This window comes from Chelonoidis abingdonii, chromosome 4 (assembly GCF_003597395.2).
Source record: "Chelonoidis abingdonii isolate Lonesome George chromosome 4, CheloAbing_2.0, whole genome shotgun sequence".
In the NCBI taxonomy this organism is placed as follows: domain Eukaryota; kingdom Metazoa; phylum Chordata; order Testudines; family Testudinidae; genus Chelonoidis; species Chelonoidis abingdonii.
In genome coordinates, this window is record NC_133772.1 from 23,787,988 (window position 1) to 23,811,769 (window position 23,782).

Consider the following 23,782-nt stretch of genomic DNA (forward strand, 5'->3'; position numbering starts at 1 on the left):
ACTTCACCTTTCTGTTTAAATCAAGAGGGAGTCTAGTTTGAGGGCCTCTTCTGCTTGCACTGCAGCTGCAGTGCTGGGAGGAGACAGGATCTCAGATCACTGCGGGCTTCACATTACCCTTCACATACCCCTGCAAGGGTGGTTTTGTTTGTTCCTTCTCTTGGTACTGACAAAATCCTGGATTGTGAGATCCCTGGGGCAGCAGATGCCTGTGTACAATTTATCTGTACAGTGCTCAGCCCATGGTGCCTCAATTGGGGTCCTCAGAAATAATAAATAATAGAAATTATTAGAAATAATAGATTAGAAATAAAAAATAATAGTGAAGCCTCTTTCTGACATTACTATCCCATTCTCACCCCAGTGTCACTCCTCAGCTGAGCAATGGCAGTGTGCTGGGGCCCCACAGGTCAGTTTCCCAGAGGAGGAAAGATCAGTGATGCAAAGTCTGAGTGTCTCCAAAGTGTGACTTGCTTTATTCACACAAACACCAGTCCTGGAACAGAGGGGGTCAAACAGCATGGAGAACAATCCCTTCTTCCAGGAATCTCAGCCCAACATTAATGACCAGTTCCCAAAGAGCCTCGTGAATTGACTCCAATCAGAGACCATGACAGAGAGCAAAGTTTCCTGCCACTCATGTAGCTCCCTGTATGCAGAACCTTGACCAACCTGAAAGCAATAACAGTAGTATTTCTTCTAACACTAAAAACTCACTCGCACATTAAGAAAAAATACTTGGAGGTTATGTGTAATAGCTAATGCCTGCCATAGCCCCATATTCTGCAAAAAGGTAAACAGAGGCACAGAGAGGAGCCGTGACTTGTCCAAGGTCACACAACGGTCAGAGACAGAGCTGGGATTAGAAGTCTTGCAGTTTCCAGCCCTGAGTTCAGTCCCCTACATCACATGGCTTCTGAGATCAGACCAGTGGGGAAGCCCAGCTCAGAAGCATGGCTCTGATTTCTGATTAGATTCTCCCAAGGGATGGGCACCCAGAGATAAAAGTGTGCTTATATGCAAGGCCCAAACCTGCGCCAGGGGCAGCATCTCCTCAATTCCTATTCTCTCCATCTGGGAGATAAGGCCGCTCCAGCCCAATGTTCAAACACTCCACGCCAGCAGGATTTGGGCTTTCCACCCCAAATGGTTCAGGTCAGAGCAGCACCCCATGGTTCTGATTCTTTTCTGAACGTGCCCGAACCCCTTTGGTCTTGAGATTGGGCCACACATCCATGAGGGCAGGGGACTGGACTCGATGACCTCCCGAGGTCCCTTCCAGTCCTAGAATCTATGAATCTATGAGTTCAGGTTTACCCATGAGAAATCCAGCACTGCCAGCTCAAACGGGCTGGCAAGCGAGCAGTCGTTTCATGGCTGTCATTGGCTGAAACCCAGAAGGCTAGAGCCCCGCACCATTACTGAAAAAATGAACCAAACTCTCCTGTTCAGGCTGAATTGGGTCCAAGTCTGGGGCAGATTTCAATCAGTGCAAACTAGCTTTCCTGCGCACCCCCCACCTTCCCCCAATCAAAGGGCATGGTAAATACACCACATGGATGGAGTGGCTGGAAAGACCTCCTCTCCACAGACAGTCTGGCAGCCACCTCAGGCCGTGTGGTGATAACTCAGAGTGGGAGTGAAATGGACGTGAGCAAAAGGCAGAGGCGGTAGCTAGCTCTGGAGGGGCTGATCAGTTCCCTGACCACAAGTGGAACTGACGTGACTCACTGGAATTGCAGGGCCAGATTCCTGTCCTGCCTTACACCACAGTAAATCCAGCATCACTCTGTTAAAATAACAAAAGAGTCCCCTGGTGTACATGAGAGCAGCTTCTGCTCCTTCTCCCTCCACAAGACCCGTCTACGTGCCAAAACTATGTCAAACTGACAGGCAAGAGAAATACAAACACCTTGTCATTGTGTGCCTTCCAGAGCCCCAGCGCTGCTATGGGAAGTGCAGAGGGCCACAGGACCAGCAGCAATCACAGGAGCCTTTCCCCAGTATTAGAAGCAGGCAGCAGGAGCCTTTCCCCGGTATTAGAAGCAGGCAGCATGGCTCCTAGGTGACAGTCCAACTCCCATTGAGTCCAGCACAAGTTTTGTCACTGACAGCTATGGCAGCAGGGTCAGATCTAGCTTGCATGTCTTCCCCCAGTCACTAGCAGGTGCTGAAGAGGCAAAGGACATGGAGATGCCCCTGTAGAGTGCCTACTGGTGCTAACGCTCCCTGCCCCTTGCATTCAGGGCCTGACTTTCCCTTCCCCAGCACCTTGGGCATTGTTTATAGCAGCTACCCTGCCGGCATGGCAGCGTTTTACATCCATTCAGCACTGGTGGACCAGGCCCTGGAGCCTGGCTGCAACCCATCCAGGTCATAAAGGCCCACCTGGGTTCCCTGCACCCTCTCCCCTCATGGCAGACCTAGAACCCAGGCACCTGTAAAAACCACTGACATCTGGACCCAGTTCAGAAAAAACACTCAGCACAACCGGTGTGAGCACATCCACTCTGTCGTAGCATCCCCAGTCAACAACGAGCGCTATCCAGCACGGCCTGCTGCCAGCGCTCATTAAACGCCCCGACAGGCCCAGCACATAGCCGCAGGGTTTAGCAGGTAATGATGCACTGACGGCCAGCCTCATTTTGAGCTAATTACCTGGTGTCGCGATTTTTCTCTCTTATTATGCGGCAAGAGCCAACCAGCTGCAACCTACTGCCCCCGGCCATTGAGTGCAGCAACCTCAGTGTTCCATCAGGCCTTGCCGAGGGCCAGATTCGGCTGAGTTAGTCAGTCAGTTACCTTAAAATATGGCCACTGGCTCCTTCCTTCCCAGCCCCCTCACCCAGTGACAGAGCTGTTTGCTCAGGTCCCACATGCTACCCCCCCCCCCCAATCCCTAGACGAGTGAATCTTAGTTTGACTCACCCAAGACTGTGAAGCCTAGTTCAGGCCCGTCTGCAGGGCCGGTCGGTTCCTCACACGTGTGCTCCTCCTGGGAGAATTCACTTTTCTCCTTGTCTCCCTGCAGCCTGGAGACGGAGAAAGGTTAGGGTCAGTGCATGTGTGACCCCTGGTGAATGTGTTACTGGTCCCCCTCTGTGCCCCTCCACAGGGAATGTGAGTCTGTTACAGCCCTCAAGCTGGACGTCTGGGCTGTTTAGCTCAAGCTGTAGCAGCTGCTGCTTTGAGCTCTGGAGAACCCTGGTTCAATCCGTCATGTCAGGTGTTGGCCAAGAGGGCTACTGTCATGCATGCATGAAAAGCACCCTCTGGAGATGCAGGGCAGTCCCCTGGGGTAGGGGTTCATTCCCCAGCTATTTGGGGACTGAAAGCAAATTGGGCTGCCAGACAGCAGACTCAACCGGCCCACGCCAATAGCAGTGACAGGGGAAGCCGGAAGATCTGGGCCCCACAGCTGGAGGGGACCATGACAGAAAGGGTGAGGGAAAGGAGCCAGCGGAGAGCATGGCTGGTGGCCAGGCTGCCTCTCCTGGCTGGGAGGTAGGGCCCAGCATCTGATTCCAGCAGGGAGCCCATCTGGCCCACCTTGTGGCCTTTGGATTTGGAAATGGGCATGGGACTCACTATGGATTGGGGGTGTTTAAACACGTGTCAGATCCTCGTTCCTTCCATGAAGTCAGTGATGTGATGCTTATGGGTCTAATGAGATCAGGGCTTGAGTCTGGTGCTTCTCTTACTGAGACCAGTATAACTGCCACTGGCTCCACAGAGGGTTACTCCTGATTTACACCAGAGTGAGTGAGATCTCTGAAAGCCACCCCCTAAGCCCCACGGCGTGAGCCCACCCTACCCCTGCAAATGCTCCCAGTGCTAACAAGGGGCATGGGCAGATGGTCCCGTGGTTTGTGTGGGGTGGGAAGAGTTGGGGGAAGGGAAGATGAGATGCTTCTTCCCGCAGAGGAGCCCCGCACCCTGTACGCTGCCGGGCAGGGAACTCACCGGTAGTGGAAGGGTGCCACGGTGGCAGTGACCGGGTGACTTTGCTGTGGGACTGAGGAGAAGCTGATGGCTGGCTCCTTATTCTGCATGGGGCTGCTGGTGCCCAGTGAGATCCCTGGGGACTTGTCCTCGCCCCTGGCTGCCTTGGGCACCCCACTGCCTTTGCAGAGGGCTTCCGACACCCACTGGCCTTTCACCGGGCAGCTCTGGGGCCTCTTGGCACTGGATCCTTCAGGGGTGCTGGGCAGCCCAGACTCACTGCACAGGCTGAAGCGGGATGGGCTCTTCCCCTGCAGCTGAGGGGTCTTGGCTAGCTCAGCAGTGCCACTCGGCTTTCCCGATCCCTTCTTGGTGCTGTGGCTGCTATAGGCCTCTCCGGGCTTCAGACTCTCCTTCTCTCTCTCTATCCCTTGAACCAGAGCCTTCCTAGGAGCCCCCATTGCTCGAGGCGTCGCCTTCGGGCCCCCCCGGGGGCTGCTGCCTGGAGTCCTAGTGCTCTGGCTGAGGCCAGACTCCACTCCGTCGGCCCTTTTGCACTCCAATTGCTCTGCTGTCTCCGGCCCAGGCCCGGCCTCCACGGGGGCTTTGGAAAGGCTCTTTGGCTTGGAGCCTTTGGCTGCTGGGCCGCTAACACAGCCTGGCACTTTCCCCGGCCGTGGTGACGCTGCCCGCTGGGAAGATGGGGCCCCCAGGCTGCTCTGCCTCGGGGGCAGCTTGCTCTGGGACATAGCGCGTGGCACCGGGATAGCAGACGCATAATGGCTCCGGCCGGTCACGTTCACGTTGGCCATCCCATTCATCATCAGAGGGTCCGTGGGCTGGGGAGGGAAGAGAAAGGCAGAGCAAATTAAGGCTGGGCTTGGGGGTGAACAGGAGTTAGAGATGCCCTGGGGATGTTCCTAGATGGGGTGCTAGAGGATCCCTTCTGGCAGTGTGGTGTTCAGACTAGGGGGAGCAGAGGAACTGCTGGGGTTTGGACTAATGAGGAGGCCCGTGAGCCTGCCCTTTGGCAACAGGATCCTTTCCTTGGCCTCAGGATCCCTTAAAGATCTGCGTAATAGGCTACCCCTCTTCAGCCCACCCTGCTGGAGGGGATGGGGTCCCTGTCACACCCAGCTGTTTTCCCTGGATCCTTTACCCCAGGACAGTATTTTGGAGCTCTTCTTGGACCTCGGGGAACTGACTGCAGAATCCAGGCAATGGAGAGGCTGTGGTGTCTGCCGGCTACAGCCCGGAGAGAGCATGATCACAGAAAGGGCACCACTCCTTGGGCATCCTGAGCTGGCCCAGCCGAAGGGAGCTGGCTCAGGGCCCCTGCTTCTCTCATTAGCACAGGGGTGTCCTCCGACACCCAAGACCCTGCAGCCAACTTGCCAGAAGCCCCAGTGCTGCCCTCTGGATCCAATCTCATGGCAGTAACAGCATCTCTCATCAGCCCTGCCTACCCCTTCCCCACAAGGATAGACCGCTGGTCCTGGTCTAAAAGCTCATCCCAATCAACAGCAAGAGGGGCTTCACCTGGGATGCTTCTTTCTTAGACAGAAGCAGGAAAAATCAGCAGGAAGCACTAAAAATAGAGGGTTACTTCATTCAGAAACATTCAAGATCCATTCTTCTAGGTGCTTCCCAAAAAATTTTTGGAGCAGAAATAGGTCAGAGACATGATCTATGCTATGGCATCACAGTCTTTCGTAAACTGGTGTCCTACTTACAACTACAGACACAAACAACATTCCACACAGCTTGAGCTCCACTTTTGTTGTGCTCGTTCACCATGGACCATACCCTCTCTGGACACTACATAGCACAGAGACACCTCGAGGTTGGGTAATATATTGCAAGCAAACATGGCATCACATGCACCAACCCTCTCCCAGATCCAAACCCACCCAAAACTTTGGTGACATCCAACTCCAGATTCACAACTTGCAGCTGGCCCCCATCTTGAGGATGGGTCTGAACAAAGCCCCCTTTGTCATCCACACCCCACAGACCTCCGGGAAAGTTGGGATCCAGGTCTGTTGCCTGGAGCTGGGTCCCACCGTTGTTTTTGAGGTTCCCCTTTTCACAATGCCGGCGGGGTAGGGGGGAGGAAGGACCCCAGTATAGCGGCCAGAACACAATGGCCATTTCCCTGATTATCCATTTCTACACGATTTCTCTCCATCCCCTCACTCGAGCCACATTTCAGGGGGATTCTCACCTGTCCCCCATGGTCCGTTGCAGCTGAAAGCAGGGGATGACGCCCAGCCACACAGAACATGTCACCGTCTGAGCCCTCGAGTGGCCGAGAGGAATTCCTTTCATATGCCAGAGAAAAACGGGCAGATGAAACGATTGCAAGAATTCAATTTCCATTAAGAAGCCACCGGGAGTCCATATCGCTCACCCCCAGCACTTTAGTCAGATTACAGGAAATTGAGGTCACGACCCGATTTGGGGTTCAAAGCAACAATGGATCTGAAGAGTGCTAAGTGCAAAGCACTCTCTCAGCTGTAAACAGTCAGCCAGGACAGGTGAACGCGAGCAGGGTCTAGTGCTCTGCTAAGCTTCCAAGCTACCTGCATCTCCTGCCAGGACCCAGGCTCTTTCAGATCAGCTAGTGCTGGCCTCCTCTCTGTCCCCTTTTGATGGAGTGCAAGAGCATTCTCCACTGCAGCATTGCACGCCCCCCCCCCAGAGTTCCTGCACTGGCCATCTCTGTCTAAATCTCATCTGAACACATAGCTCTTCTCCCTTATCTCTGCCTGCAAGGGTCTCTCCTCTTTCCTGTATTTATCACTGAACTCTATGAAGTGTCTCAGGACACTGGCTGTGTAACAAATTCTATCCAGCAGAAAATATTGTATTCAAGCACACCTGGGTGGGCACTGCCAGCTGGGTACCTGCAGGCAACAGAGAACCGCTCAACTGGGCCTATCAGAACGAAGAGAGAGGCTGGTATCACCCTGCAAGGGCTGCCGGGAGACAGGATTTGCGACCGTTCTGGGGATCTCGTGTGCTGCATGTCCCAAGTTGCCTGCACATACCGAACGGTGCAGGCGGATACAACTCCAGCAGCAGCACACTGGCCTCTGATTCCCCCCAAGCTCAAACGTAGCAGAGAGAGGCAGCTGCCCAAGGCTGACTGTGATCTCAGATTCAGGGCCACCTGGCCCCAGCAGCAGGAGACTCCTGCTGTACCTGGCACAAGGTCCAGCAGAGGTTGGGTGTAGCACAGCTCAGCTCTGACACAGGCCTGAAGGGCCCCCAGAGACCTGGGTTCCAGTCGAAGCAAATCACTTCACCTACTCTGTTCCATGGCTGTGAAACCAGCTTCATAGATTCCAAAGCCCGAAGGGACCAGTGTGATCACCTAGTCTGACCCCTGTATAGTGCAGGCCAGAGACCTGCCCCACAATAATCCCTAGAGCATAACTCCCCTACCTCCTGGCACATGCGAGGGTTAAGCCATTGATGGTGAGCTGCTCGATCCTACAACAACAGAGCAAACATTTACATAGACAGAAATCAGGCCTCTTACTCAGGGGTCTAACAAGACGTGCACAAATAGGAAACTTGGTCTTAGCCAGGCTAGAGGAACAGACACAGAACAAAAAGAGGGGATAGCCTTTCCGACTCCCAGCGCCTGCTCTGCTTCAGGGATCCAATAAAACTCCTAGTGATTTGAATTCTGGTTTGCCCTTGGGGCCATGATCCCAGATCAGGCAGCCTCCACCAAGCCCAGGCCAGGGAACAGATCGCTCCTCCTGGTTTCCTACACTCAGGCAGGTTTACAAGACAGCTGTCAATCACTCTGTGTCGTAATCCACCTAAAAAGAGCACCACTGGCCCTAAACTCCATCGCTGTTTAGCCCCTGGAGTCCTTATGTGCTGCCCTGAGAAGGAGCTGCATGCATTGTGCGCTGAACACCAAGCTGGGTGGAGAATTAAGCAAAGCAAGATCTGATTTATTGCAAACAGATTAACCTATATCCCCGCCATCCCCAAGTTCTGTCAGACATGGGAACGGCTACCTGCTTACTTGGGGGCCTGGCACATGTGGAAGCAGGTTTGCAGAAGAGCTCAGCCTCCAACATGCCAAGCTCATTGGAAACCCTGTCCCATATGTTCTATTTCACCAGTGACCCACAGCACCACCCTCCAGCCATCTGCTGTAGGCATTTCTAGGGGGCCAGTCACCAACGTATCTAGGCACTGTGCCAGGTGCAGTCCAAAGGCTGATTTGGCTCTACCGCCCTTTGTACCAGAGATCGCAGGAGGCTTCGGTGGCCTGTGCTGTGCAGGAGGTCAGACCAGACCATCCCAGCGGCCTTGGACTCCAGGAAATTAGCGTAGGGAAGCATCACTTTCCTCAGCCCCTGTTTGTGTGTATGTTAACCCAACGAGACTCCATGAGGGCTTGTGGAAACTGATCAGTATAACATCTAGTGTGAACATGCTTACTCCAGAATAAGCCTGTCCACACAGTCTATTTCTCTGGGTAGATTAGCCCCACAACTCACACACATCATCTTCCCATTTGAGCCCCCTGCTCTAAGGGAATCTAAGGGGCAGTCCATGCTCTTGGCCCGATCCTCACCTGGTGTAAATACAGGCAGCTGCATTCCCTTTAATGAAGCAATACTCATTTACACCAGCAGAGGATCTGGCCCTATCAGTGCTGCTTTGTAACCCGGTGTGACAGCATGGCCACCACCCAAACACCCTCTTATGGCCCGGGGTACCTCTGCAGTGCCTGCCCCATTTCCCCATCATCGGGGGCAGGGCTCCTTCAGCCCCATGCAGTCTTTCTCCTTCGCTCACAGCCCTGCTTGGGGGCTGGTTTCTGTATTCACAAAGTTCCTCAAATACAAGCAGAAAAGGGAACTTCTCCCAGTCACTCACAGAGTCCCCAAGCTGTCCTAGAGCATGGCTCTTACCTCACAGCCAAGGGAGAACACAAAGCTTACCTCACAGAGCCTCTCTTATCTGCCCCACCCTGCTTGCTTCCTCTGCAGCCCTCAGGCCCTGCCCCCCCAAACTGCTTCAGCTCCCTTCTAAGGAACCAGCTCCATGAGGGGTGAGGGCCTGCCCCATGCCAGGTGTCTCTGGTTGGCTCCTTTAGCAAATGTGCTTTAGGCTTCACATCTCCTGCTAGCAGCTCCCTCTGCTCAGGTTAAGACTCTCTCTCTCATCTGACCCCACAGGACAAAGTTGTGGCCACGCAGCCTCTTTTCCATAACTTCCTCTCCTGTATCTGTTCCGGCCACGCTGCCCAATTGTGTTTGCATCCAGTGCATTCTGGGACAAACTGGGCTGCTGCCCCATGACATCCCTCAGCAAAAGACAGAGGGCCCTGCGGCCACACACAGAGAATGAGGCCAGCAGTGCCCGGGGCAATGCAAGGTTAGCGCTATGGATGCTAAAGGAGTATGAACCAGGTGGTGTGGGGATACCCACTGTGTCTTGAGCCAGCCATGTGCCTCTTCCATTACAGCGCACAGAGCCAGGGCCTACAAGAGTGTATGTGATAAATGGAGGAGGGGAGCATAGCAGAAGAAGAAGCTAACAGAAAGGGGTAAGTGAACGCAGGTTCCTTCCCCCTTCTGTAAAGTGTGTGATAGCACTTTGGGCTGGGTGAAACAGGTGAGTGTAGAGTGTAGGCTGCGGGATAAAATTCAGATATAAAAGGGGGCTTTAACCCAAAATGCAGGCAGGTCAGCACCCAAAACAAAGGTAAGGCACATCTGAGTCGGCTCAGTAACTGGCACGATGGGGGTGGAGGGTTTTGGCTGGAGGTGGGGGTATGTGGGACAGAGAAGGGGAGAAACACCAGAGAAGGGAAGAGAAGGCTGCAAGGAGCTTTAAGACACAACCTAAACAAGCATAACCCCGAGAAAAGCCTAGGGGGAGAGCTTTTAGGCTGAATATTGGCTGAAAGTGGGGTTGGAGATGTGAGCACAGAAACTAACTCCTATAGCTTGAGCCCTGCTGTGTTCAGGGAAATAGGACTTTATTTACATTCTTGTAAATAAACAATATGGTGCCAAGGATACCCAATAGGGTTGCCAACTCTGACTGAAGTTATTCCGGGAGATTTCCCCCCGCTTCCCCCCATCCCAACATGACGTAATGTCATTGTCTTAAAATATCCCATTAAAATCTCCTGGGTTGCTTGTTGCTTTCAATAGTCAGCGAGTGATCAATGCCAGTTCCAGGAAACTCCAGGCCAATCCTGGAGGGTTGTCAACCATAATACCCAACTCCACCATCACGTTCTTCTCCTAGCAAAAACAACCTGCTGGACCCACAAACTTTGGCCAACTGCATGGGTGAAGAGGGTAACAGCAGCATGCTCTGCCTTCGTGGCATGCCAGCTGCCAGCCTCCCCCATTGGTGAGTGGGGGTGCATTGGCTCAGTGAGTCCTAGGGAGGTTTAGTCAGTATGAAAGGCTGCGTTGGGCCCTCAGTTTTGAGGGGGCAGAACTGAGAGCAGAATGAGGATGGCGGAGTCCAACTTACCCCATACATCACCTTGGAACTGGCCCCGCCACACGCTGGTAGTTTACATTAGACCATGCTCCTGAGATCAGCTTACATGCTCGAGACAAAAGTAATTCAGGAGTGCAGGGTGGCGAAAGGGTGTTCTCAGGGCAGCAGGGGGTGCTAGGAGACAGCAGATCCTGCTTGGAGATCCCCACATTCACACGGTATCGATTTGCATCAATGAGCAGGATCTGGTTCGCAAAGGAGCATTTCCAAGCAGAGGGGCAGGCGGCTTTGCTAGCCCACGGCGTGCAGTGGGGAGGGTGCCTGTGGCAGCCTCTTCTCTCATTGTGTTTTGGAGCCCTGCGGCTCTTACTGCTCCTGCTATTCAGCCTGGCTGCACTTCGATTTCACATCCGTTCTCGTCAAGCCTGGAGGTGGCATTTGGGTGAATTTCCCCCTTCAGTGCGGAACCAGGATGGGCTCGGTGCTCCTTGTGCGATTATACCAGCCCTTGGCGTGCACAAGGAAGGGGGTTGACACCTCTTGGCCTGGGAGAGCTTGTGCATGTGTGAACGTAAGGGGGCCAGGAGATGAGCCCTATAGTCTCTGCACATCTCTGGAACAAGTGCAGCACAAGGAAGACTAGTGCGAGCTTCCTGCATACTATGCTGGAGGGCCAATGGCTAGGGCCGAGAGGGGGCCAATTAGCAGCAACTGTGGTGTGGTCTGAAACCTGACGGCTCATTTCACAGGGGCTGTGTCCGGTGTGTTAACCACATCTAAAGAGGGGAACAACTTTCCGTCCCTGATGTGGGCTGCTTTGGAGCTGCTTCCCTGGAGGCAACAGGCCTGTCACCAAACCCTGCAGCCAGAGATTCACAGCGTTGAAGGCCAAAAGGGACCATTAGCTTGCCTTGTCTGACCTCCTGCCAGGAAGTTTCCCCCAGTTGCCCCTGTGCTGAGCTCAACAGAAAGGTGTCCTGGCCAGATCTAAAGACATCGAGAGACGGAGACTCCACCACTTCCTAGGGGAGTTTGTTCCAATGATTCACAGTTAAACATTGGCTCTTTGTCTGGCTTCAGCTTCCAGCCACTGACTCTCCTTCTGCCTTTCTCTGCTAGATTACAGAGCTCTGTAATACCTGTTGTGATCTCTCCAGGAAGGTACGTACACACAGCACTGCTCACTCTTCTTTTTGATCAGCTAAACAGACCGAGCACAACAAGTCTGGCACTGTCCGGCATTTCTTCCAGCCCTTGAATCATTTTGGTGGCTCTCTTCTGCGCCTGCTCCCATTTGTCAATGTCCTTTCAAACACCGTGGGCCCCACAACTGGATGCAGCGTTTCCGTGTCAGTCTCCCCAGTGCCGCACATGGAGGTAAAGTCGCCTTCCTGCTCCTGCTTGCCGCTCCCGTTAAAACACTCAGATATTGCATTTGTGCTTTTGGCCGCAGCATCTCGCTGGGCACGCATATCTGCTCTAGCCCCCCTAAAGATGGTCTGAGTTCCTGCTTTCCAGGACACAGTCCCCAGCCTGTGGGTCTGGCCTGCATTTCTTCCTTCTCGATGGATGACCTTGCATTTTTGCTGTGTTAACAAGCATTTGACGACTCTGTCCTACATCTGGGCTTCCTCCTGTGTGCTAGCCCTGGAAGCCTCCCCTGTCCTAGTGACCCCCAGGAGATGCTGTTAGCTGCAATATATATTACGATTCCTGCTGCGTGTAATCCGTTTCTCGTCGTGAGATCCCTGGGGGGACCTGCTACGTGCTAACACTGCCTGTTCCAGCCTTCTAGCTCTCTGCTGTGCTGGAGAAGGGGCAGACAGCTGGAGCTGTTCGCTCTCCCTGAGCCTGGCCCGGGTGTCTGTCTTGTCACATCCCTGTAGTTTCCTAGCCTGAGCATCATTAGGCAGGGTCTCCAGGGGCTGGGATAACGCGCTCCCCCGCACAGGCTGGTGGGGAAACTTTCCCCTGCTTAGGAGCCTCTTTCTTGTCCTGTCCAAGCACCGCCCAGGACAGATGTGCAGGGAAGCCCTCTGCTGGTCCCAGGAATGTGCTCAGATTACAGGCCTTGCGGAGCACAGCTGGGAAGCCTGCCAGCCACAGCTGGCCTGCAGTAACGCTTCCCGTCCCTGAGACCTCGGCTGCCCATTTCCCCTGTCTCTGCCGGGGGACAATGGGCAGGTGGTGAGGTGGATACAAGTGGCTCATGGGCACGGGCACCACGTTCTCGCATTCCCAGCCAGCCTCCGACCCGCTCCAATGCAAAGCACATGGTCTCTCCTGCTTGGATGCTCTTGAAGTTGCAGCTGAGGATGCTACTTGCAAAATGCCAGGCCGAATTAGCAATGTTAGGGCAGCTTGGTTCTCCACTGCCTTGCACCTTAGCATTATTTATATTCCAGTAGCACCTAGTGACCCCACAGGAGACCAGAGCCACAAGCTTGTGGCCCTAAATCTAGTGCTCCATGACTATAGCCCTGTATAACAGGAGCCATGCCAGACCAGCATCCTGATCCCACAGCATACTGCACCAGCCTTGTGCCTTTCCTGCACCCAGACGCTCTACCCACTGGAGCACGGTGTCTCTGCCACAGCAAGCATCAGACCCAATGAGGGCGAGGAGAAGGTGCCACCTCTCTTGATGTCCAATCCAGTAGCCCGCAGTGCTACCTTAGCATCCACCTGCACACAGACCCCTCCACCACTAGGTGACACTAGAATAGCTACATGGGACATGCAGGTTCTCTCTACTCCTACCTGGCCTTCTTGGCACATCCCTCCTGCTCCTAACCCAGGTGCGAGGGGTGGATGCCATGTGAGAGGCCATGCGACTGCAGTTAGGAATGGTGCGGGGGAGGGGAAACAAGGAGCAGAGTTAAGGTTAAGGCTGGGGAGGGGAAACAGGGGGCAGAGTTACTAGAAGCTTTGCTGAGCATGTCCAGACATTCTGATAATGCTCAGGGGTGACAGCAGGGGTGGGCACAGGATCTTCCCCCATGTAAACTCGCACATGCCTGGGGTGAGAGCAGAGGTGACAGAGGGACCTGGAGGGGCTGGTGTGGTGCCCAGGATCATGCCAGGGAGCAGGGAGTGGAACCCAGAGCGACTGGAATGGGCCCAGGCAGTGCTGACAAGGGGGCAAGGAAGGGGAACAATTGTATCAGGGCCCTGAGCTGAGAGCTGCCCCAGAAACCGCTGTAACATCTGTGTAAATGAAGTGCAGGAGCAAGGGGAGATGCTCCAGCAAACAGGATGTGCTAGGACTCCAAATTTCTCTCAACGGGCCTGGGCAGCAGGTATGAACCCCCAACCCCCCACCTCTCCGTGCCTAGTCCCAATACCTCCCTCACCCCCATTCGCAGGGAGCTTCCACCCTGCCCCCCCTACAAACTGGCCCATTGTCCAGTCTCACACCTACACCATCATCACTGGGTTAGAAGTCTCTGCGTCCCACACGAACTGGAGTGTCACTGTCCGACTCCGAGCAGGAAACCTGCCCAACGCTGCTCCCTCCACAGCACGCTGGAGGGCTGTGAACCCGTCTATGCAAGTATGGCTCACAGCTCACGAACCATTATGGACACAAGGAGTGCTCGAAAAGCCTGCTGTGTACTGGCATGCAAATGAGCCGCACCCAGCCGCTCCCTTTGCTTCAGCTTTCCCCTGGGCCTACACAGAGGTGGTAGCTATGAGATGCTGAGCAGGACTGGCCCAGCCCCTCCCGTTGCTTTCCTAGCTCGCGGCGAGTTTGTACAGCTTGGCCAGGGGCTGGGCTAGGCAAGCAAAAGGAAACATGACAATGCAGGGGGGCCCAGACCTGACCTGCGCATTGATCCCCAGCCGATGGAATGAGCAGCTTTCTGCCACGCAAGGGGGCAGAAGAATGGGCCTGTGGAGAAGGCATTGCACTAGAACCCAGGATCTGTTCCTGGTTCTGTGGGCAAGTCCGTGCCTCAGTTTCCCCATCTGTGAAATGGGAAAACACTTCCCAGCCTCCCAGTGCCACCCGTGACTGTTCGTGGGCCACTCGGACACTACGCGCACGAATGCGGTAAAGGAGATGAAACAAGAGAAAGGAAGAATAAATCACTATGGGAGGTCACTTTCTTAATCCCACTGTCTGCTTCTCAAGCTTTTTTGTCACAGGACTGCAGCCCATTGCAACAGCCCATTGCTTCCACTCGCACAGGACCGCCTGCATTGCAGCTACTTTCCACTGCACTGCAGCCTCCGGGGAGGGAGCTCCCTGCCTGAGCACGGCAGATCCCTGCACCCCAGCTCCTTGCAGCCAAACATCCTGAGCTGCAGCCCAGGGCTAAGTGCCACCCGCCTGCATTCAGGAGGTGCATTACATAGGAGAATGAGAAAGGGGGGTTTGACTCACCAGAGCCCTGGGCTAAGCAGCCTCCTCTCACACGCTCCTCGTAGGCCGTACGCAGAGGAATGCAAAATCTGGGAACGCAAATCCCATTTCTCACCAGATGTTCGCTGACCGAAACATCCCTTGCCGGCACACTGGCTCCTGCTCTGCAAGCCGGGCAGGGAGTTGGAGGGTCTCAGCACTGCTAAGCTAATTCACATGCTAACCTGTTTGAAGCAGCTTTGCGAGCCCCTCAGATGAGCATCAGTTTTTCAACAGCTCACTACAAATTGGGCTTCTTTGGGGTTTGTTTTTTAATTCCCCCCCTTATGACTATTTCCCCTGGTTTAATTTCCTTTCCTCCACCCGTTCTCCCAGCTGCCGTCTTGGCTCTCAGTGCTGGCTCCATCTGGGAGGGCGGGGAGAGCTAGTTACTCCAGAGGAAGCCAGCGGGAACGCGCCAAGTCCCTGGCAGTCAAAAAATGCTGCTCTTGCTAGTTCACTTCCCCAGCTGCGCTTGCTTCATTAGGGCAGACCCAGAAAGTCTCCGTGGAGGGAGAATGGGTCTAGAGGTGCGAGCAGGGGCTCCCGAGTTCTGATCCCACACTGACTTCCTGCATGGCCACAGCCAAGTCACCTGACTGCCTCATGCCTCAGTTTCCCCCCATGCAACGATACTTCCTATAACAAATCCATGTGCTACAGATACTCTTAGTGGGTAAATCACAGGCATGTGCAAAGCTGGGGTTAATACCCTCCTCCTGCACAGAAAACACAGGCCTTCACCACTTGTGATAGTGGAGATTTCCCTTAGGTGGTAGGAGTAGTAGGTATCTTATCCTGTCTTGGTCCCAGCCAGTGAGGAAACCATCACTGAAAGACAAAGTTGAAGCACTGCACAAGGAGACTAGCTGGTCAGTGATGGGGGAGAGCTTCATGAGTAATAAGGAGCATTGAAAAAGAACAAAAGACTTGCAGTTTAGGAGCTTCCCCAGAGGGTCAGAGCCTCTGCCAGACTGAGCATCCAGCCACATGGGTCTGTCTGGTCAGAACTCTTGGCTCCAAAATTCAGGCTGCGGTTTCCCTGTAGATTCCAGAGCTGGAGGCTGGGAGTGCAGGCCCCTGCAGTATCTGGGCTCTCTGGCTGCTGGTCCCAAACGGGACAGACTGGCTGGAGGAGCTGCAAAAATTGAGTTTAAAAAAGTGACAGCAACTTTTCCAAACCTCTCTCAAGGTTCCACTTGGGCCTGAGTCCTGGGAGCAGGTCTGGGTTGGTTCTGATTTTCCTGGAACCGGTTTCCAGTCCCTAGGTTTGAAGGATGTTTCCCCCTAACACTTAAGGCCCAGTCCCCTCTCTGGGGGTAATTCCCCTGGTGGAGAGGGTAGCACCAGGCTTAGACACCCACTTCAGCCCCATTCAAAGCTGCCTTTGCTGACTGAAGTGGTGCCCGTGCCTTGGGCAAATCTCATGCCTTGTGCTTGGATTGGTGTCTAAGCCCCATGTGCCCTCAAACATGCCCCCAACCAAGGCCTCTGGGATGGCTTCAGCCCTCCGGAACTGGGGAGCCTAGGTGGAGGTGCACCCAGCAGAGAACAGCCCAGGGCAGGGCAGCCTCCTTAGCAGGGCCATGGCCAATACTGGCATCAGTTAGCCCAGCGGGATGACTGAGCATCAGGGACTTTCCAGCTGCAAAGGGGAGGGGGGGCACTGAGACAGGTGGTGAGCCAGCCCAATCAACATGTGGGTCAGGCTGTTATTCCCACACACCTGCAGTCCTAAAAGCTCCTCACAGAGCATCCCGCAGGCTGCTCCCCATGCCAGGCTGTATGGTGCAATGTGATCAGAGCACAGCCTGTGCGTGCAGCAAGGTGCTCTGTGAGCCACTGGCCCCAGCTGGAGGGGCCAGCTGTCTGCTGCTGAGCCTCCGTTCAGCATCCTTCTCTTTGCCTCCCGCCAATGTCCATGCCTTGCCCCTGCAGAGCTCTGTCATGGCTTGGCAATCCTCACTCCAAGTGCCCTTGCCCCAGCCCCAGGGAGAGCAGTGCTCGGTGCCCCCACGGTGGCATACCGGCCAATAGATGTAAACCGAAGCTGCCTAGAGAAACCCTTGTGTGGATTTCAAGCAAGCCTACGGGGGAGAGGAGGGACACTCAGCTCTAGCCACGCCTCTTTTTCTTTGTGCCATGCCCTTTGTGTGTGCACCTCTCGCACCATGCTCCCCGCTCTGCTCTGCGCCCTGGGCCAGCATTGGCCCCATGCTGCACAGCATTAGCTGCACCTTCTTTTTCTTGACACTTCCGCTCCTCGCATGGGCTAAGAGGTCCTGCTGAGTCGGCACTATTGACCCCCTTCTGACAACAGAAATTACTACAGGACTCTAGGAAGGGGGACCAAAGCCTGAGCCCACCTGAGCCCTGCAGGGGATGGGGGCGCAGCTGAAGCCTGAGGCCCGCCATCCCGGGCTGAAACCTTTGGGTTTCGGCCCTGGACCCTAGCAAGTCTAACGCCAGCCCTGATGACCCCATTAAAACAGGCTCATGACCTACAGTTTGAGAACCGCTGCCTTAGCAAACTCGGAGTCAGCTGGAGGAAGCAGCCAGAGAGCCATTGAGCGCTGCAGGCGGATGAAGCCAGCTGGAAATATTATTGAAAAGTTCTTGGTGGACTTGGCCTGTTGGAGCCCTTCAGCACCAGGAAAGTTTGGATTTCTCCTCTGCTGCCAAAGCATCCCTGCTCGCATGCACGTGGGTCACGCGAGTTGGGAACTGGGGACGCTCCCTGTATCCGCTGCTGTCTGTGCCATGCACAGGGTCTCCTGGAGAGCTGGGTCCGTTCCTGAACCAGCTAAAGTGACCAGCTTGGAAACTGCAATGAGCGACGCTGCCAGGACGCTGTGACTGGGGCCGTTTCCAACCATAGCCCCTTCCCAAGGGAGATTAGAAGACTGTAAAGACAGAGAGGAGGAAAGCAGGAAGATGGAGGGGAGATTGGAGGAATCTCTGCCGTGATGTTCTCCAACCTCCTCTACTTCTACGATCCCAGTTTGCCAGCTAAAGCCAGCCTAGAGTCACCTGCTGCAAAAAGGGGGGCTCATTTGGAATCTCCCCAGTCTGTGTGAGAACTGAAATATAGGTCAGGCTTTCAGGGTGCATCAGGGCCTACAGCTCAGAGATTGCAAAAAAAACCAGCTGAAAGGACATCTGTAATCCAGCAGAGGAATCAGACTGGCAGTGTATTTAATCTTTAAAAAGCACAGCAGGCTAAGGGAATGCAAATCCCAGCCTGCACATCCTGCGACGTCCATGGGCTTTTCATTTCATCAGGCTACTTTCAGCTAAATTAACATGAAATCTAGTTTTCAAAGGCCCTTGGGGGCTAAATCATATGACCGGCAGGGCTTTCAGAGTGACTCCGGGTAACACACTGAGTCACGGAAAGAAAGGTCTAATTTATCAGACAAGATCTAAGTGTTCTCATGCATTATCAGCAATGATTTCACTGGGAGCTGGGAGCTACAAACCCTTCAGAGTTGTTTTAATTAGAGGCAAGAGGGAACCAATTCAAATAAACCTTGCCGTGCTGTCACCTGAGGGCTCTGGGATGTTCGGGTAACCTCTCTTTCCTCCCATTAACTTTCATTTACAGAGTTGCCTCTGTGTTTTGGACTCAGGTTGGGATCTGGCCCAGCAGCCCCAGGATGCTACGATCCCCTCGGTAGCTGTAGTCCAAACAGAAGCAGGAGTTAGCAGGGATCTCATGGAAGAGCCTGTTGCGGGGAGATCCAGAGCCACTGTGCTGATTTACGAGGCTGGGGCAGGTCAGCTGAGGGCTGCATGGGCATTTGGACTTCTGGGGGCCTGGCTAGACAGAGACCCAATTCTGAACCATTTGGGGTTGCTAGACACCTCCACTCTGAACCCTGCTGAATCAGGGGGCAACTCAGATTCAAATCCCTGGATCCAAACCCACAGTGGGGGCTTTGGGTCTGGGTCAGACCCAATGGGGCTTTGAAATATGGTGGAGTTGGCCAGGCCAGCACACAAGACTCCAGCTCTGTCAGACCCAAATCCTACCCCTGAGTCAGCTTTAAAGCCAAATCCCAAACCCATAGACTTTAAGGTCAAAAGGGACCATTATGATCATCTAGTCTGACTTCCTGCACAATGCAGGCCACAGAATCTCACCCAGCTGAAGCCCCCGATTTCCAGCATTAGCACAGACCTGTGCTGGGCTCTGCAGAGACCCATGCATGGGAGCTCTGCATTACTGCACAATGAACTGGAGGAGCTCAGAGACTGGCAGCTACTTCTGGACTCTTGCGCCATGGGTCAGTGAGAAGTTGGGAACATTAGGGAGGAGTGTGAGAGCAATCTGCTGAGTCTGAGGGAAACACACAACCGTGGGGGAATGGGGACCTATAGAAGATTAGGGTTGGAAGAACCTCAGGAGGTCATCTAGCCCAACCCCCTGCTCAGAGCAGGACCAATCCCCAAATGGCCTCCTCAAGGATTGAACTCACAACCCTGGGTTTAGCAGGCCAACGCTCAAACCACTGAGCTATCCTTGGGGGGCACCCATAGCAATAGGGCCAAGAAAAATGGCAATTTTCAAAACCCAGTTTTCTTTCAGTCTAGGTCCTGATCCTGCCCCTGTCACCCTTGCCCGTAAATGGATTTAACTTGCACTAACCCTTGGACAGGTGGGGAGCTGAGGCCCAGATTTCCAAAGGCTTGTGGCACTCAGCAGCTCCCACTGGGACACTCAAGCTCAGATTTGCCCAGCACTCAACACATGCATCTCTTTGCAAAAGCCAGTCTGCGTTGCAGATGCCGAGCCTTCTGAAATGGCTGTTCAAGGGGCTTGCCTGAGAACAACAGACCAGGAACTGTCCCCGGATTTCCCAAGTCTAAGGCCAGGGCCCCAACCATTAGGCCATCCTCCCCTTGCTTTGGCATGGGGCTTCTGAATTTCTATTAGCAAAAACCAAGAGATGTTCATGGCTGGCAGTAGACTTAATGAGAATTGGATGGGGGCTTGGTCAAGAATAGATCCCACTGAAGGGGATCACAGTGTTAGTGGTAGCTGCAGAGAGGAACAGTCAGGAGATGAGGTGCGGCCACAGGATACGTGGAAGGAGTGGGCATGCATGAAGAGACGAGTCAGAACTAGGGAGTTGGATCAAGGGCTGGATGAGGAGGAAGCCAGTTGAGGAATCCGTGTTTTGGATCATGTTATTTCTGAAGAAGGGTCAGGATCAAGCCCTGCAACAGAGTCTGGAGCAGGACAGGAAGCCAGGAACATCATCTGGCAGCCATAGCCCAAGTAGGCCAGCAGCATGGCTCAGTGGTTAGGATGCTAGCCCAGGACTCAGGAGACCTGCATTCAATCCCACCACTGACTCCCTGTGTGACCTTGGGCCAGTCCCATAGGCCCAGCTCCTCAATGGAAATTAGGCACCTAAATCCCTTTGATGATCTGGGCCTTAGGGTCTCTGGGCCTGAGCGCTGCCTCTTTACAACACGAGCAACTGCGCTGCCGCCTGTCCCAGAGCAGTGTGAGGGGACACTGGAAAGACTGCAAGGTGCTTTTTCATGGGAATGGGGGTCTTGACCTGCAAGGGATGTGGGGCCAGAATGAAACACAAGCAAAGGAGGTGGATGTCTGGCCCTGTGCTCTAGGGCAGGCCCCGCCAGCCAGGCACCACCCTGAGCTGGCCAGACGGGAGAAATCTCAGTAGCAGGCCCAGCTTTGGGAGCTGTGGGAGCAGGCAGCCCCCACCATGGACAGTATGTCCTCTCCCTTCAGCAGTGGGACTGCTCCATCCCCAGGGGCTGTGTGAGACCTGGACTTGGATAGAGAGCAGCTGGCTCAAGCATATTCCAGAGAGGACTGAAGCAAGACTTCTAGGAAGAGTGATGAATTTCAAGGACTCAGCCAGAACTTTGATCTTTCCTGCCACTAAGGGCATGTGCTCTCTGATTGCTAGAATGCTGTTTCAGGGCTGTGCCTGTCTCAGGCTGGTTAGGAGATTGCACCGGGATTCACGCCTCCATCACTCCCAGGTTAGACCACTGCAAGGTGCTCTGTGTGAGCCCTGTGGAATCGCCAAGTGGCCCACACAGACAGAGAAGTGCCCATCATGTCATGCTTCCCACTGGCCTCATCAGATCCACTGCAAGATCCTCATTCTTTAGAGACTAAGATTTTCAAGAGTGATTTTGGGTGCCCAATTTGAGGTACCTTGAAGAAGCTGGAGTAATAGTAATAGGATGAAATATAATAGTGAAAAGTGCAAGGTCATGCACTTAGGGATTAATAATAAGAATTTTAGATATACGTTGGGGACGCATCAGTTGGAAGCGCGGAGTGAGGAGAAGGACCTTGGGGTATTGGTTGATAGCAGGATGACTATGAGCGCGCAATGTGATATGGCTGTTTAAAAAAGCAAATGCGGTTTTAGGATGCATCAGACGAGGTATTTCCAGCAAGGGGAAGGAGGTGTTAGTGCTTATATACGGCGCTGGTGAGACCCCACCTGGAATATTGTGTTGCAGTTCTGGTGTGTCCCATGTTTAAGAAGGATGAATTCAAACTGGAACAGGTTCAGAGACGGGCTACTAGGATGAATCCGAGGAATGGAAATTGCCTTATGAAAGGAGACTCAAAGAGCTTGGCTTGTTTAGCCTGGCCAAAAGGAGCCTGCGGGGGGATATGCTTGCTCTATATAAATATATCAGGGGATTAACGTTAGGGAGGGAGAGGAATTATTTAAGTTTAGTACTAATGTAGGCCAGGGGAGATGGTATAAAACTGGATATTAGGAAGTTTAGACTTGAAATTAGACGAAGGTTTCTAACCATTAGGGAGTGAAGTTCTGGAACAGCCTTCAAGGGAAGTAGTGGGGCAAAAGACTTATCTGGCTTTAAGATTAAGCTTGATAAGTATATGAGGGGGGATGTTATTGATGGATAGTTTAATTTGGGCAATTGATCTTGGATTATCGGCAGATAAGTCTGCTCAATGGTCTGTGAGGGGATGTTGTGGATGGGATGAACTGAGTTTACTGCAGAGAATTTCTTTCTTGAGTGCTAGCTGTGGAGTCTTGCCCACATGCTCAGGGTTTAGCTGATCGCCCATATTTGGGGTCGGGAAGGAATTTTCCTCCAGGGCGGTGGGAGAGGCCCTGGAGTTTTTGCCTTCCTCTGCAGCGTGGGGCATGGGTCGCTTGCTGGTGGATTCTCTGCAGCTTGAGGTCTTCAAATCAACATTTTGAGGATTTCAATAAACTCAGTCATGGGTAGGGTTGTTATAAATGTGTATGGGTAGGGTTTTGTGGCCTGCCTTGTGCAGGAGGTCAGACTAGATGATCATATTGGTCCCTTCTGACCTATGAGTCTATGAGTCTATGAAGCCTGATTCCCAGAGGCAAAGTGCTGGGCATTTGCAGAAACGGAGCACCCCAAATCGCTAGTCACTTTTGAAGATCCCTTCCTCAAGTGGGACCCAGCTGTCATGGACAGGCAAACCATCATACCCACTGCAGTTAGCAGGGACACCCAAGTGGACAGCCCAGGATTCGCCGCTGAGCTTTTGGCTGTGAAACTGCCCTCCAGTGGAGATCAGGATGTGTTCAAACTGCAGTATTCTCAGCCTGCACCAGCCTTCTCACACTGACTGTAAGCAGGGAATGGCCAGGAGTCCTTCCCCAGGCAACAAGCAACTGAAAACAAAAATCCTTGCTTAGAATTGGCTGGAAGCAGCAGCAGAGGGTCAGGAAGGCTGAGCCTGCTGGATAAAAGTAGCTTTTAAGATGGTCTCTTTGGCACCTAGCTACCATCGTGATGGGCACATCATAAATGCATTGAGAAATGGATGAGATTAGCTAGTGATGGGTGCTCTGCTAACCTCCTGGGACAGGGACCGAGGTTGGTGGGAATGTGGGGAAAGTTGCTGTATGACAGGAGGCAGTATCACTTAGTGGATAAAGCAGGGCCATGAATGAGCAGTTCAGGCTGCCACACTAGAGGGCAGCGGTGTGCTCACACTAAGATTATTACAGCATTTTGCACTTGCAACTACAACACAATGACTTTTATTTTGTGCCACTTCGTACAGAATGAAATTGTGTGTTGACAGGACTAATTAATAAACAACAGCAGATGGAGTGGGGGAGGCAGAGACAAGGGCAGGTGTGTGTGTGTGTGAGAGAGAGAGAGAGAGAGATATCTTTCCTGCTGAGATTGGAAGAGAGTTGGAGACTCAACAAGATGGAGACACGAGGAGTGTCGGGTTAACACAAAAGTGTTCTTAGCCATCTCTTTACAGGGGCCTCTGAGAAACTGGAGTCTAGCCTCCATGCTCCCGGCAGGCTTCTGATTAAAACATGCCGGTGATGGAGAGTGAGGATAAAGGGATGAAACCCAAGAGACGCAGGCAGGCAGGTCTCCCAGAACCCCATGGAACACCCGTTTTGTTCAGTGTCTTTACAGTGCCTAGCACAATGGAGCCTGGTGCATGACAGGGACTCACAGGCACTACCATGGCACAGATACAGAACAGCTGAGGAGATGCAGAACCGAGGCCTTTACGCCCAGCCCCCTCTCCTCATCTCATATACACGCCTGCTTCCCACCATGTTTGTCCCTCTCCACGCTGAGCCCCAGTTCTATGCCAATCTATTGGTGCCCACATGGCAACCTGGCGTCTAAGCCAATTAAGGCAGAGGAAGCTGAGGCGGCCAATGACTGCCCCGAGTCAGCCTAGGGAAATGTAATTCTGCTGCTTGTAGCCATGGCGTATTTGGCTGATGATGACCCCGCTATGGATGGCAAGTGTTTCCAAAAGTGACTAGTGATGGGGGCCCCAACCTGTGAGCCCTTAATAGGGCCTGGCTTCCAGGAAGTGCTGGGCACCAGCCCCTGAAAAACAGGCCTGTGTGAGGTGTCCCAGGTTGGGCTCCCAACACCGCCAAACCATCTGGA

At 53.5% G+C, this 23,782-nt stretch overlaps 1 protein-coding gene across 6 annotated transcripts in view; it reads right to left on the minus strand.

Moving 5' to 3' along the window:
* Positions 1-23,782, minus strand: part of NAV1 (neuron navigator 1) — a 321,220-nt gene that overhangs the window by 214,963 nt on the left and 82,475 nt on the right. For all 6 annotated transcript variants that reach the window (XM_075064962.1, XM_075064958.1, XM_075064961.1 and 3 more), the window contains exons 2-3: positions 3,964-4,781; positions 2,929-3,032 (exon numbers count right to left, since the gene is read on the minus strand). In XM_075064962.1, coding sequence (XP_074921063.1) covers positions 2,929-3,032; positions 3,964-4,766 — 907 coding nt within the window. In that variant the 5' untranslated portion in view covers positions 4,767-4,781. The remainder of the gene's footprint in view (positions 1-2,928; positions 3,033-3,963; positions 4,782-23,782) is intronic.